This window comes from Exophiala viscosa, assembly GCF_022695815.1.
Source record: "Exophiala viscosa unplaced genomic scaffold EDD37scaffold_7, whole genome shotgun sequence".
NCBI classification, from domain to species: Eukaryota; Fungi; Ascomycota; class Eurotiomycetes; order Chaetothyriales; family Herpotrichiellaceae; genus Exophiala; species Exophiala viscosa.
Window position 1 is genome coordinate 1,228,314 of NW_026944359.1, and position 12,794 is coordinate 1,241,107.

The following is a 12,794-nucleotide window of genomic DNA, read 5'->3' on the forward strand; positions in this document are numbered from 1 at the left end:
TTTCAGGCCAGAGTCAAGGTAGATGGTCAGATAACATTATCATGGTCTCCAGCACAAAACACCTCGTCTCGTATACACAAGCTGACAAACAATAACAAACTTCGGACGATTATGGCGGCAGTCCACGGATCCTGCCTGTGTGGCGGCATCACAGTTGAGATTCACGGCAAACCTGACACGGTCATGCAATGCTACTGCGACCACTGTCAAATGAATGCCAGTGCCCCATTTCAAATCGTAGGACTTCCAATCCTCGAAACTCACACCGTACTCATCAACGCGACAGGTTGCCAAATATGACAAATCGCAGGTCATTGTACAGACTGGCGAGGATCTGGTGAAGCATTACATCGTCACCAACACTGCGAGTGGTCAACCGAAACATAAAGTCTTCTGCAGTTCGTGCGGTTGTACTTTGTGGACAATTCCCATGAAATACGGCGATGCAAACCGGTTCGTACGGGTGTCCCTGATTGAGGATGGGTGAGTGCAAAAGTCTTGGTCGCATTCTACAGGAGAATGGCTGATGTAGGGAAACAGATTGAAGAACCTCAAACCGGACCAGGTGTTGTTTGGGGAACGAAAGGATACTTGAGGGCAGTGACCACAGGAATTGATAAAAGGGAGCCGAAGAGGAGAGACGACCAGGGTACATTTCGGTTGACAGGGGTCCTTAAGCAATCCATGGAGCCCGGAAATACCCCTTACCGGCTCTAACTTCATGCCATCTAGGCGCTCGTAAGCATTATTTGGTGCCTGTCCAAGTCTCGTGCCGAAGACTCAGTGACATCACTCCTCACACTTGTTCTCGCGCTTTGTTTTGACCTCATCTATTCTCCATCACATCACAAGGCGAGAGTCTTGATGTTTATCGATTGACACACTGCTTACCATTGTGATTACGATACAATTCTAACAAAAGACAATAAATGCGTTGGGAATAGTCATTTCTATAATCGAAACTATCTCAACTGCAACGGTTTTTAGGTCATTGCTTTCCCCAAATCGTGGCGACAAGTAAACACCGTGCTTGAAAGCCGGAGCATGTCTCCCAAGGTGCCAATCCAGCAATCTTGAACCAATCCTCACAATAGCCATCATCAATCATCCGCTCCAGGATGTTCGAAAAAGTAGATTGCAGGGTACAAGAGTGGCACCTGATAATCTATGAAGTTGAATGGCCATACTTTTTCACCTCTGGTCAGGTCTGAGAACATCAATCTGCCCAGATTGAGAAAACATTCTCTGACCTTGGGCATTTCCCTACACTGAGGACTGTCGGAAATGGGTCGGTCGATCTCGGAACACCATGCTTGGTGCTGAGACCCATACTTTCTGTAGCATTCCGCGAGACAGTGGATTGACTTATCCACTTTCTCAGCATCCCCCTTGATCTTGTCTTGATCATCCTTGATGGACCAGAGATACTCGCCCACCGAGTCAACAGAGTAGGTTTGATGCTGATTGTAGTATTCTTTCTGATTTTTGTGTCTCGGGTCTTTCGCCATTTCCATGGACAGCGGTAAGCTGATGGAGTACTTTTGGAATAATCTTGTTACCCTCTTCACTTCGCGCATGGTGCTCTTCATCAGAGTGTTTGACTTTGCCATACAGACGCGCCACTGGTCATAAGTGTCCGGAGCATGTTTTTGAAGGTATTCATCCAGCTGTAATAAGTGTGTGTCTCGCTCATCGATGAACTTGTCCCATTCGTTGATGGCGCCCACCATTCAAAGACCAAAGCTTGACATTGTACCATGTTGGTAGGTGTTTCTGGGATGGGGTACATATCTTCGCCGGAGAACCGAGCTCTCCATTTGGACCACTCTTCCGGAAGCGTGTACTTTTGCCCAGAGCTTTCCTTCCAGGAGTCGGCCATCCAGTGACCAGTTTGGTGGCAGCGGAGGCACCACCTGCCCGGGTTTCCTTGCTGTTCCTGCTTCGAGTCTTCATAATCATGGCGGTTTATGGTGTCTTTTGGCTGGCCGGACCGTGGTGGATCCTGGTTGTTGCTTATGATGGGCCGTGTACCGTGTTTGACGTGCCCACTGGTTTGCAAATGTTGGTGTTGAGAGCCCCCTCGGACTCGATCAGATTCTGAGGATGTTTCTGGGCTGCGGGAATTGCCACGGCGCTTATGTGCCTTCTCTTCACTTGGATATTGGCGCTCGCGGTATCGCCGAGGGCAGTGGGAACGATCTCGACCACGATGGGATGTTGTTGGTGACCGGACGGGTGAACACGAACGCGAGTCTCGTATACGTCTGGTGCCGTCATTGGGAGAGTGGCCGTGTTCCGATTGGCGAAATGCTAGATCTTGTAGCGCGGAGCCAGGCATGTGGGGCGAGGCCAGGGGATTTGGTGGGCCTAAGGACCCTGCTTGCGGGTAAGCCGGGGTTATCTCTTCCCTCAGGATTGGTAGCATCAAAAGCAGGGATGTGCATATATGATTGGGGCAGTTACTTACACCGCACCCATATTCTCCAGGTAGCGTTAGTGACTTATGTTATTGCGGGTGAAGTCTTACTCCTCGAGAGTTTCATACGGAACGAGCTATTCGATTGCAGATAAATGACTTGAGGACTACAACTTGGAAGCATCAATTGAAAATCTAGGATCCATGTTGTATATGGGTCATACCGGGATGATACTGGTGCTGCCCAGGCGTCGATACAACCGCCTGTTCGCTGGCACACAAAGCTTCGTTCCCCACGAGCATCTGCGACCAGATTGCATTGTGATCGACTAAAAGTCATTCGGGGCTAGCATCAGGATGTATGGAGCAGAGCAAGGCATCGAACACTACAGCTCACAAAGGCACCGACGCTACAAGGTTCACAGAAGGCAAAATAAGCGCATTCGGGAATATTACTTCTATTCATCGAAATATCTCTAGTATCAGGCTCTTTGGTCTTCTCCAAAGCCAGGCATATAGCCCAACGGTGATGAGAAGTTCAGGTGTCTGTTCAATGTCAGTCCGTAACGACACGCCAGCATTCTTCTCGCAGAGCCGCGACACCTATCCAGTGGAACATTTGGCCATTTCGGACGTTTCCGTGTGTCATTTTGCCCATCGTGCTTTTCCGTGGTATCTTCGCCAGCCAAACCCGTCTTCGAGGATGGTGGGGAATACTCTGCTGTCCGGCGCGATCTTGGTATGATCATTTGTGCCATTGGGAGTCAGTCAACATCGCCCACCGGACCCACTCAGGGTCAACATTTGGTGGACGTGCTGCTGCTTTGGGAGATGGGGTCTTGATCATTCACGCCCGTATTTGGGAGATGGGTTCCGATCGTTCATGCCCATGCGACCCAGTTTGTTGCGTATCTTTTGGGAGCGGTTTGCGGGGGACATTCTGCGGCTTCTTGAGAGATCAGATTTGATAAGTCATGTCCGTGCGAGTCAGTCATGCCGAAATTCTTTTCGGGATCAACATGATACTCATCACCTTTCGGAAGTGATCTGCTGCTTATGGTCTCTTTTCTATTGACTTCGTCAGCAACGGCGATCGTTTCGTTGGATCAATATGTGTCGACTTTCCTAGATTCTCCAAGAAATATTGTCTTCGTGGAATTCCCCACCGAGTGGCACATTTCGGTCACTTCCATATCTGAGTGGATGTTCATATTCTTTATCTGGGGCGCCGGCAATGGTGGTATACGCAACGTCATTGATATGTTTTCATCGCTTTATCGCTTGGAATCTGAGCTTATCATGATTTGGTATCGTTGTGAGGAGGGGAACGGAGTGCGCGGACTTCGAGCTTTCTGGGACGCTTGTGTCTGTTGCTTGTGAAGCATATTGCTGACTCCAGCTCTTGCCAATGTGGGACGTTTGTGTCTGTTGCTTGTGAAGCATATTGCTGACTTCAGCTCGGAATCAACGTAAAGGCCTTGGAAAAACATTCTGTAACGCCACTGACCTCACAACTCGCCTTTCAGGACGTCACCAATGTTGTGTCTGAAACGGCAGATTTGTCCTCCTGTCCTCGGTTTTTGGGCATTTGGACATCAAGGTGTTCGATCCTAACGTCGACCAGCCTCGAACATAGAGGGGGACTCCTGCAGGTATATACTTTTCAAGAATGATAGACTGTTTGTGTTCTTACCAGCCTACTACCAGATCATGGGCTGTGCCCTGCAGTCTCGGTTCGCTGCCAATGTCTTTCTGGGCCACACGATGTGTTTTCGTTTCGCTGCCGGTGTCCTCGTTGGCTGCGAGGTTTGTTCTTCCGCTCACGATGTTTCCTTGGAACGCGCGAGGTCTTGTTGTCTCGCTTCCGATGGTTTAATGGACTGTAGGATTCATCCTCACTTCGCCAGTCAAGACTTTGTGGACTGTGAGAGTCAACATCGCGTTGATGCCCGCGTGGACTGGGCGATGCATTCTGGCTACTCTGCTTGTATCCTTCTCGAGTCTGCCAGTCGTATTCATCTGAGCCAGGCTCATGGAAGGTTCACTTGCACCTTGCCAGTCATCTGGCGGACTTTGAGATTGGACTTCTGGCTATTATTGTTCTGAAGTGTAGAAATTGGTGAAGGACTCACCCACACTCCGCAATCTCGAACATGGTGAAATGTGAGGTCCAAGTTCTCGGTGTTGGCCCTTTGGGCTAGGCGACTCAGTGGCGTCTTGCTGCCGTCGACAATGTCGTGGGATTGCTTTTGCGCTATTTCGGCGCCGATGTCTTGGTGGGGTGTTTGATTCACCGCCACTTCGCTGGCGACGTCTGTTGCGCGCACTTTGCGATGCCTTTCCATGCCGCGGTCTTGGTGGACTTGTTGATGGACTTTTATTTTGCACCCGACAACTTCTGACGGGTCTATGTGATTTGTCTCGCTTGCGCCGTCTTGGTGGGCTCGTTGACTCACTGTCGTTGCCTCGTTGACATCGACGTGCTGGTAGACTGTTTGAACTGCTCGATGCTCTTCGCAGGCGGCATCGGCCAATTCGACCACGTGACTCGTTTCGCTGGGGCCTATGCGAGTCGCATGTCTTCTCTCTCGACGAGCTGCGGACATCATACCGCCCACCCCTTCCCCAACGACTCGTTGATGAAGAATTGTTTCGATCTCGAGTGCGATAGCTCACGTCACTCTCTGAGGTCTCGCTCTGCGAGGAATGCTGTCTTTTGCCAGCACGGCCACGGTCTCTGTCACGATCTCGTCTTGGACTGCGGATTTTGCGGCCACGATATTCCGTACGATATCGTCTTAGAGTGCGAGATTTGTTGGAGGATTCCTCACTGGACTGCTCGTCACTGGAGGTGTCGCTCTCACTTTCGCTTTGAAACCCACGACTTTGCGGGCTGTGAGATTGAACTCGTCGTTGGTGTTCTCGTGAACTGCGCGATTCGTTGGAGGATTCCTCACTGGACTGCCCGTCACTGGAGGTTTCGCTCTGACTTTCGCTTTGAAACCCACGACTTTGTGGGGTGTTAGGGCATGATTTAGCCGATTCCTCAGTCTTTCTGAATTGCGACCACGGGAGGAATAGGAGGGATGGGAGGGATGGGAGGTCCGGTCATTGGCAGATTCATGGCCCTGATACGTTTGCAAGGCACTATGATCATTAATTGACGCGCAGTACAATCTTGGAGGACCTAGCTCGGGTAAATTGGCCACCAGACCCAGCGGTCTCATTAGGCCCTGTTCGGGGTATAATACAAACGCTTGACCTTGTCCAAGCGCATTTTGGTCAAGCACTTCGTGAGCTTCATGGCTCGCTTGAATCCAGAGTCGGGAATTGCACAACCGGCAGAGTTCTTCACTGCCGTTGTAGAGGTATGTTTTATTGCAATGTAGGCAAAAGGCTCTCATGTTATGTTGATATTTGTGATGTGTCATGAAAGAAAGGAAAGTGAGAGTTGAGGTCATTTTGCAACAACTCCAGACGGAGCCTGTGTGTTCGCCAAGCTGCAGATGTGGCCAGGAAATTGTACCGGGACCTATCCGAGCAAGTAACAAGGGTATCTCGATGCAAATGAAAGCCTTCTGGTTGCCACTGCAGGACATTGACCTAGGAATATGAGTACAGAAGCGCAGGCTGGCGTTCGTCCTTAAAGTTCCAAGATCCAGATCATCTGCTTGTCGCACCCGGGTGGCATTGGTACTGCCTGTTCGCCAGCGTAAGTGCCTGCTTAATGCCATACTGGGCTCCGATCCTCACGAGCGCCTCGCTAGCACTCTGTATCTGCGCCTCGGTCGCAAATTCACAACTCACAACATGCCTTAAACTCCAAACAACGAAATACGCTCCCGCACCGGCGCCCTTTTTTGTTCGCGAATCAATGTTCATCTCCAGAACCTCGCGACCCATTCCGTCAGTGCGGACCTGAACATCACCAAGCGAGAAAGGGATACTAGCGCATGTTTCGGTGCACATTTCCTGTATGACGGTGATTGCGTCTTGTTGAGCATAAGTGAGATTCAGCCGGCGTGCAATTCGGATAATGGTCTCGTTGAGCATGAGGCGCGAAGTCCTGTGGCCTGCCCATAGTGACGCGAACCAGACGTCCGCGTATATCAGTATGTGCTGGCTCGAGTCTTCCATAAGCCCCGGTAGCGCGGTGGAAGATCCAGGGACTTCCATTACTTGCCCTGCATCGCCGTTCGCATCGAGCCTCCAGACATTGTACCGGCATGAAGGGGGCAGGTCTCGCGCCCAGCGTGCGACATCAGCGTCAAGCTCTCTGGCCTGTTCTAGTATTTCCAGCAGCCTCGCTTCAATGTCTCTGGTGTTATGAGGGTGTGACAGTGCTTCTTTGGCCGCCGCCCGAATACTGGCAATGCGATACTTCTCAGAGATTGAGCCGGCAGTCGGACTGGACATGTCGAGTCCTTGAAGCCATTGCTCGGTCTCGGGGCTTGGGTACTGAGAAAGCTCAATGTTGCGCACTTGAGTGTGAGAGTTGACATGACGAAATATTGCCCGGCTCTGGGGGCTGGTGAATTGTCCAACGCCACGATGTAGTAGAAGGGTGTGAAGACCCTTCGCGTGGCTCATCATAACCGCCGGCTTTTCGTATGTGACATTCTCGAACAGCACAACAAGCATGATCGCCACGATCAGGGAGTCTTGTGCAGCACCTTCTGGCGTTTGCAACATCTGGGTTATCCTCTGCAGGGTGGTTCGATAATGCTCGTGGCCTTTGTCAGACAGGATCTTGACGGATGACTGGCCAGAAAGAGTAATGTACGAGACTGCTTTGACAGCTTGTGAGAGGGCATCGTCTGCACTGGTGCGTTCATATAGCTCCGGCAGGAAATCAAGGAATCCCGGATTCCCACCGTCGGTGGAGGCAATGATATATTGGTGGAAGAAGAAGCATACTGCTTGATCGCAGAAGTTCTGTTGCGGTGGTACAGCGGGGGTACCCAGGCTCTGGCTGCGCGAGACTGAGCTCGCCGGTTGATGATGTCGAGCTCCTGATGCTTCTGGAGCCGCCGATGATGACGTCGAGGGACCGCTCGTCGATACAGCAGAGCGAGTCCTGCGTCTCTGCATCGACTTGCGTTCTTCTGGATCTCGATATCCAGGACATGGCTGCTCACGTTTCTTGCAACGTTCACCTATCGCATCAAGAATCAGCATCCGTGCACATCAACCAAAGCAGCCGTACTGGCCCTCCAGCCACTGGTCCGTCACGTCATGAGGATTGGCCAGGAACACCCCCATGATTGGCGTCCAGGACCTGCCATCTCGAGCGGGGAGATGCGAAACTCAGCTTACATTCTGGCTTCCCCTCGTCACACTGCAATTTGAGTCAGCATATTGGATCGGTGGAGCATGCTCGGGCGTACCTTGACTTTCCGTGCAATGCATGCCTGACAACCGCGGCTGGGGCGTCCAGGGTACACCATCGTTTAGCTGTCAACAATGGGATAGGTTCAGTGCGGAATTCTGTGCTAATGATATGAGACAGAAGTGGGTTGCGACAATTGCGACTTTGGCGCTTTTCTTCACCTTATAGGGGTCTTGATCTTATCGCAAACCCACATAATCGACCTTGCGAGGCTTGCGAGGCTTGCGAGGTGTGGACGGATACAATGATGACGTCTTTCCCCAAGATCTGCCAGATCTGGGGGCTAACGAGGGCATAATAGGGGGCCTTATCTCTACGGCCATGGAAACATCTCAACCTATCAACTTGCAGCATCAACTTCCAGGATAATTTGCTTGTTGCTTCACCCTTGTAGCTTTTTCCAAACTATCGATAGCCACAACGACAAGATACTATGTGGTTGGTATGGCTCGTACAGCACATCATCATTCAAAGAGCCGGTATCCATCATTCCTCAGGCCTCCCGTGAAGACTGGGTATTTGCCTTGAATCCTCGCGTGGTACACCAGGAAAGGACCTGTTCACGAGCATCATGGTCCCACAAACAGAGATGGACTTCATGCATATGTACCTAAATATAAAGGCTGTGATTTCAACTGTGGTGAGTTCACTGTCTCTTGTGTGCAAAGATCCTGCTCAGTTCCATCTCAACCTGCTCGCACTCACAAGACACGATGCGTCTCTCCCTTGTTCTCGCCTCCGCCCTTGCCGGCACCATCTCTACTTCTCTTGTGGAAGCTGCGAATGCGACACAAAAGGCCGCATTGGCCTCCCTGCCACTCGCCCTCAGCCCAGATCCCGAGTTCAACTTCCAGCTTCTGATCAGCCTTGGATCACTACCTTATGCCGCAGGAGACATCCTGGCTGCAGCTGCTGTCCTTGTACAGAATAGCTTCTACAGCTTCAACACAACCTTCGCCGTACTTGCCAATGCGACTTACGCTGCCGCAGAAAAAGCGGCTGTGCCCAACCCGGTCAATGCTCGAAACACCTACTTCGCCGCAAGCAACTACTACAGAAGCGCCGATTTCTTTCTCCATGGCAATTGGAGTGACCCTCTGATCTTTGAATACTGGACTGGACAAACACTCGCCTTCAATAAGGCCATAGCATCCCTGCCCGTTCCAGGCCGGCGCATCACTCTTCCAGCGGATGGATTTGAGACCGTTGGCACTTATTATGCTGTGGACAACTCGACCACCAAACGCCGCACTCTCGTCATCATTCAGGGCTACGATGCTGCACAAGAAGACAGCTACATGCAGATGGGCGCATCTGCGATTCAGAGGGGTTGGAACGTTCTGACCATCGAAGGACCTGGACAACCAACGGTTCGCAGATACCAAGGCCTTGGTTTCATCCCCGACTATGAGAAAGTACTCGTACCAGCAGTGAACTGGCTTGCGAACAGGACTGATATTGACATGTCGAAGTTGGCTTTGGCAGGCATATCCATGGGTGGCTACCTTGCGGCACGAGCCGCGGCATACGAACCTCGTATCAAAGCACTGGTGCTAGATGATGGTGTGTGGGATGTTCAGGCGAGCATTGAGAGCGGTTTTCCCACAGAGCTACTGCAGATCTACGCCGCAGGCAACCAGACTGAATTCGACACTATCATTGATGACGCGATTGTCAACAACGCTTCGGCGTCGTCGTCGGCCAGATGGGGTATTGATCAAGGTCTTTGGGCATTTAAAACACACTCGACATACAATTTGTTGCAGCAAGCCGCAGCGTACAAAGTTCAAAACATCACCCACTTGCTTAACATACCCATCTTAGTCGGCAATGCAGTGGATGACACGGATTTTCCGGGTCAGGCTATGGAGGGTAAGTCATCCTTATCCACAGATAAATGGTCATGTTCCTGCTAATAAAGTTGTCAAGTCTACCACCAACTTGTCTCGCAAAACAAAAATGTCACCTTGCACAATTTCACTGGACCTGCAAGCTACCATTGCCAGGCTGGTGACTTTGAGACGGCGAACCGTGCAATGTTGGGCTGGCTTGAGACAGCTTTCTGAGACCAGCATGAACCAACACGAGGCAGGCATCGACAGATCCAACACTCCTCACGATTGGTTTCGATCGCATAGTCATCAATCGCACTTTTGGAATGCGGTGTCTACGGGTAGAGATCTGGTGGGAAGAATATACTAGCTCGTATAGCCACCCTAAATAGGATAATGAAATGGCTATCATGAGGAGAATCCGATCTGGACAACATCGCGTGGCATAATCATTCATCATCTGCTGACCTCGTGGCTTTCGCGCATTCTCATGAAGATGATTGGCTTCCCGAGTGTACCTTTAACCTCGTGCAGACACATAAATGGAGCCCATTACTGGCAATCAAGATGCGTATCTACCAAAATACTTGCTCTTACTGCGTCTTTCACCTGTGAGGCGCCTAGACGTCACGATGCATGGCCCGAAATTGTTTTCCGAAGATAGGCTTCCAAGATCCCAGCCCGCCTCGGGAGTAACCCCACAGCTTGCGAGCCTTGCGAGCCTAGCGAACAGGTATATCCCCGGTCTAGCGCCGATGTGTGGGCGCCTGAATATATGCCACAACTAGCTCGTATCGAGTGACTTTTGATGGACAAGACCTACAGTAGCGCGATCGACGCTACAACTACCGAGTGTGAGTTGATGAACGACGGTCTACAGATGCACGTCAATTGTGTATCGCTTTTCCAAGATATCTCGCGAAACGGCCCTCGTTGAAGATGGTTCGCGAGGTTCACAGTCTCTCGCGGAATGTCCCAACTGTGGTTGGACGTGATTGAGAGCAGTGACGATATCAGCCGTGGTGATAGTTGGTGGCTGTACCTCTATTCAGTGAATTTATAACATGTCCTAGATACACCTACCCTAACGCATCATCACCTTTCATCTTCTCGTTTCCATATCGCTGTTTAGGACTTTCCCTCTGTCACACTCCGCAACCTTCAGCTTCAGGTCTAAACCGATCAAGTTACAACAAGCATCGCTGTGCGTCGAAAAGTACCATCTTCATCACGATCACTCCCAATCTCCAAATCCAACCCCAAGCCAGAACAGTATATCACGATGCGGGGGCCAATCTCAATTGCAGTTACAGGCCTGATCGGTATCACAACGGAGGCCATTGCTGCCCACAAAGAAAAGAAAAACGGACATGCTGCCCACAATGGCGACGATGACGACGAAGAACATGCCTGGATGTGCGACGATGTCCAAGATCAGCTTGGCCCAGTCAATGGGCACCACACAGATGCTGCAGGACATGACAACATCTTCGATCAGGACGGCGTACCTCCACCGTCATTCTCCCAAGTCATAGGGCGTCTTCCAGCGGCAGTGATCATTCCTCAACGCAGACCGCAGAGCAAGACTCGTGGGTTCATTAGGGCGTACGCTCCAGACCTTGCCAATTGTGGAATCGATCAGCAGGTGTTCATGCACTTTCTCGGAGGATTTGACGCTGCTATCAAGGTAAGCAGGGCTTGGGGACCATGAGTACAGAGTGCTAATTTTCCAACAAAGAAACAAAGCCTTTTTTTCGTTGCAAATCTTCCTGTCGCTGGAGGAGTGCTTGCGGCTACCGCGATGATGGGTTCGAACCCGCTGGTTGATATTGCAGGAGTCTTGGTTCATGCAACACTCGAGGCGGGAAGGAGGATGTATGTTACGCACAAGTAAGTCTGGAATATCCCATAGAGGTTGCCTGCAGACTGACTTCGGGGTCGCAGAACAAACGACTATCTCTTCGAAATGAACGAGAGGCTCTTCAAACCAAGAGGCCTCTATGCCCTGATCATGACGTACAACCCGAATTCCACCAACGCGTATGAGGTGATCGACGTTGACACGGCCACGGCAAAAGCCGTCGCTGTTCAAGAGCACGGTGGAACAGGCAGCAGATTTAGCTCTGCAGCCGGTGCAACGAATGGAGAGACCGAAATGCCAGAGGCCGTGCCTTTGACCTTTCCTTACCTGGAATCTGCCGGACACGAGCAGAAGCAGAACGCCTTTATCAAAGCTAAGGCGTTTGTGGGAGATTATGGTGATCGTCGAGCGCAGGCCAAGTTTGTCAGTTCGCCCTTACCCAAGCTGCGGGTGATGCACGAATTGATGCTGATGATGAGATATAGGAAGCCACCCATCCTGATTCAGTCCTGAACGTCATGCCGAAGAAAGAGTTCTCATCCCGGTTTGCCGACCCCAATCATCCCGTCAACAAGGGAGGGCCTCTTTGTGTCTTGACAGGTGGCGCAATAAGCAAGGATAACAAGAAGCGTGAACGCAAAGAGCGAGAGGCAAAGGAGGATATTGCGGCAGGGCGGACGCCAAAGAGTAGCAATGGTGGTTTCAAGAAGAAACTGTTGTCAGAGGTATGCGACCCATGAACAGCGCCGTCCGAACGTGTGCTAACATCATCTGCCAACAGCATGTTTTGTACCTCATGATTGTCAATATGCCCACAAATGAACAGCTTCATGCTGTGGCGGAAGCTGAGAAGTGGACAACGCTCTCCAAGGGTAAGCACTGAAAGATGGAGGGCCGCGTGGAAGCGAAAGAGCATGTGGATAATGATACTTACGATATCGACGACACGAATGTACTTGATGAGAAACTGACTGCGAATACTTTTACAAGAAGTAATTGATTATTACTCAACTCCATCAACTCTCCCCCTTTTTTCTAGAGCTCGCTGTGATTGGCACCCTAACGACAGCCTTGCACGTGATACAGCCTTGCCAGATTCTGGAGGTGCGTTGGCTGGAGAAGCATGTATAGGGGCATCTAATGGTAGTGCGTATTACCAGGCGGACAGTTGATGCGGTGAAGACAGTCCCAAAATTTTGGAGGTCAAAGCCAGTTGCACAATCTAAATGCTTCCCCATGGTAAGCCTCGATGTAGCCTGCTTTAACTAAAGTACAATCTTCAGCCTCGCCGGGGCT

General features: G+C 50.9%; 6 protein-coding genes across 6 annotated transcripts; 4 read left to right on the plus strand and 2 right to left on the minus strand.

The window, feature by feature from the left end:
* Positions 1-5: 5 nt before the first annotated feature.
* Positions 6-931, plus strand: EDD37DRAFT_634278 (Mss4-like protein). The gene is made up of 3 exons (XM_062816841.1): positions 6-237; positions 287-483; positions 541-931. The coding sequence occupies exons 1-3, from the start codon at positions 112-114 to the stop codon at positions 593-595; spliced, it is 378 nt and encodes a 125-aa protein (XP_062669167.1). The 5' UTR covers positions 6-111; the 3' UTR covers positions 596-931.
* Positions 932-1,100: 169 nt separating this feature from the next.
* EDD37DRAFT_682829 (uncharacterized protein) lies at positions 1,101-2,478 on the minus strand (the record flags this gene model as incomplete). The annotated part of the gene is made up of 3 exons (XM_062819816.1): positions 1,101-1,667; positions 1,757-2,408; positions 2,468-2,478. The coding sequence occupies 3 exons, from the start codon at positions 2,476-2,478 to the stop codon at positions 1,101-1,103; spliced, it is 1,230 nt and encodes a 409-aa protein (XP_062669168.1).
* Positions 2,479-3,317: 839 nt separating this feature from the next.
* Positions 3,318-3,941, plus strand: EDD37DRAFT_464480 (uncharacterized protein). The gene has a single exon (XM_062813005.1). It carries the CDS (start codon positions 3,473-3,475, stop codon positions 3,794-3,796), a length of 324 nt encoding a protein of 107 aa, XP_062669169.1. The 5' UTR covers positions 3,318-3,472; the 3' UTR covers positions 3,797-3,941.
* Positions 3,942-6,055: 2,114 nt separating this feature from the next.
* EDD37DRAFT_464370 (uncharacterized protein) lies at positions 6,056-8,138 on the minus strand. The gene is made up of 3 exons (XM_062813004.1): positions 7,804-8,138; positions 7,733-7,754; positions 6,056-7,572 (listed from the first exon to the last, which is right to left on the minus strand). Exons 1-3 carry the CDS (start codon positions 7,861-7,863, stop codon positions 6,080-6,082), a joined length of 1,575 nt encoding a protein of 524 aa, XP_062669170.1. The 5' UTR covers positions 7,864-8,138; the 3' UTR covers positions 6,056-6,079.
* A 1-nt stretch (position 8,139) lies between these two features.
* Positions 8,140-9,992, plus strand: EDD37DRAFT_464492 (Alpha/Beta hydrolase protein). Its single transcript, XM_062813006.1, has 2 exons — positions 8,140-9,677; positions 9,735-9,992. The coding sequence occupies exons 1-2, from the start codon at positions 8,519-8,521 to the stop codon at positions 9,869-9,871; spliced, it is 1,296 nt and encodes a 431-aa protein (XP_062669171.1). The 5' UTR covers positions 8,140-8,518; the 3' UTR covers positions 9,872-9,992.
* A 680-nt stretch (positions 9,993-10,672) lies between these two features.
* EDD37DRAFT_464511 (uncharacterized protein) lies at positions 10,673-12,740 on the plus strand. The gene is made up of 5 exons (XM_062813007.1): positions 10,673-11,324; positions 11,376-11,527; positions 11,582-11,921; positions 11,984-12,223; positions 12,280-12,740. Exons 1-5 carry the CDS (start codon positions 10,920-10,922, stop codon positions 12,379-12,381), a joined length of 1,239 nt encoding a protein of 412 aa, XP_062669172.1. The 5' UTR covers positions 10,673-10,919; the 3' UTR covers positions 12,382-12,740.
* Positions 12,741-12,794: the final 54 nt, after the last annotated feature.

Bases quoted from the DNA above. Each gene is read 5' to 3' on its own strand.
- EDD37DRAFT_464492 (XM_062813006.1), top strand. From the start codon at position 8,519: ATGCGTCTCTCCCTTGTTCTCGCCTCCGCCCTTGCCGGCACCATCTCT. The intron at 9,678-9,734 runs GTAAGTCATCCT...AAAGTTGTCAAG, and splicing joins TCCGGGTCAGGCTATGGAGG to TCTACCACCAACTTGTCTCG.
- EDD37DRAFT_464370 (XM_062813004.1), bottom strand. From the start codon at position 7,863: ATGGTGTACCCTGGACGCCCCAGCCGCGGTTGTCAGGCATGCATTGCA. The intron at 7,755-7,803 runs GTACGCCCGAGC...CTCAAATTGCAG, and splicing joins GCATTGCACGGAAAGTCAAG to TGTGACGAGGGGAAGCCAGA. The intron at 7,573-7,732 runs GTAAGCTGAGTT...TTGATGCGATAG, and splicing joins TGACGAGGGGAAGCCAGAAT to GTGAACGTTGCAAGAAACGT.
- EDD37DRAFT_464511 (XM_062813007.1), top strand. From the start codon at position 10,920: ATGCGGGGGCCAATCTCAATTGCAGTTACAGGCCTGATCGGTATCACA. The intron at 11,922-11,983 runs GTCAGTTCGCCC...GATGAGATATAG, and splicing joins GTCGAGCGCAGGCCAAGTTT to GAAGCCACCCATCCTGATTC. The intron at 12,224-12,279 runs GTATGCGACCCA...ATCTGCCAACAG, and splicing joins AGAAGAAACTGTTGTCAGAG to CATGTTTTGTACCTCATGAT.
- EDD37DRAFT_634278 (XM_062816841.1), top strand. From the start codon at position 112: ATGGCGGCAGTCCACGGATCCTGCCTGTGTGGCGGCATCACAGTTGAG. The intron at 238-286 runs GTAGGACTTCCA...TCAACGCGACAG, and splicing joins CCAGTGCCCCATTTCAAATC to GTTGCCAAATATGACAAATC. The intron at 484-540 runs GTGAGTGCAAAA...GTAGGGAAACAG, and splicing joins GTGTCCCTGATTGAGGATGG to ATTGAAGAACCTCAAACCGG.
- EDD37DRAFT_464480 (XM_062813005.1), top strand. From the start codon at position 3,473: ATGGTCTCTTTTCTATTGACTTCGTCAGCAACGGCGATCGTTTCGTTG.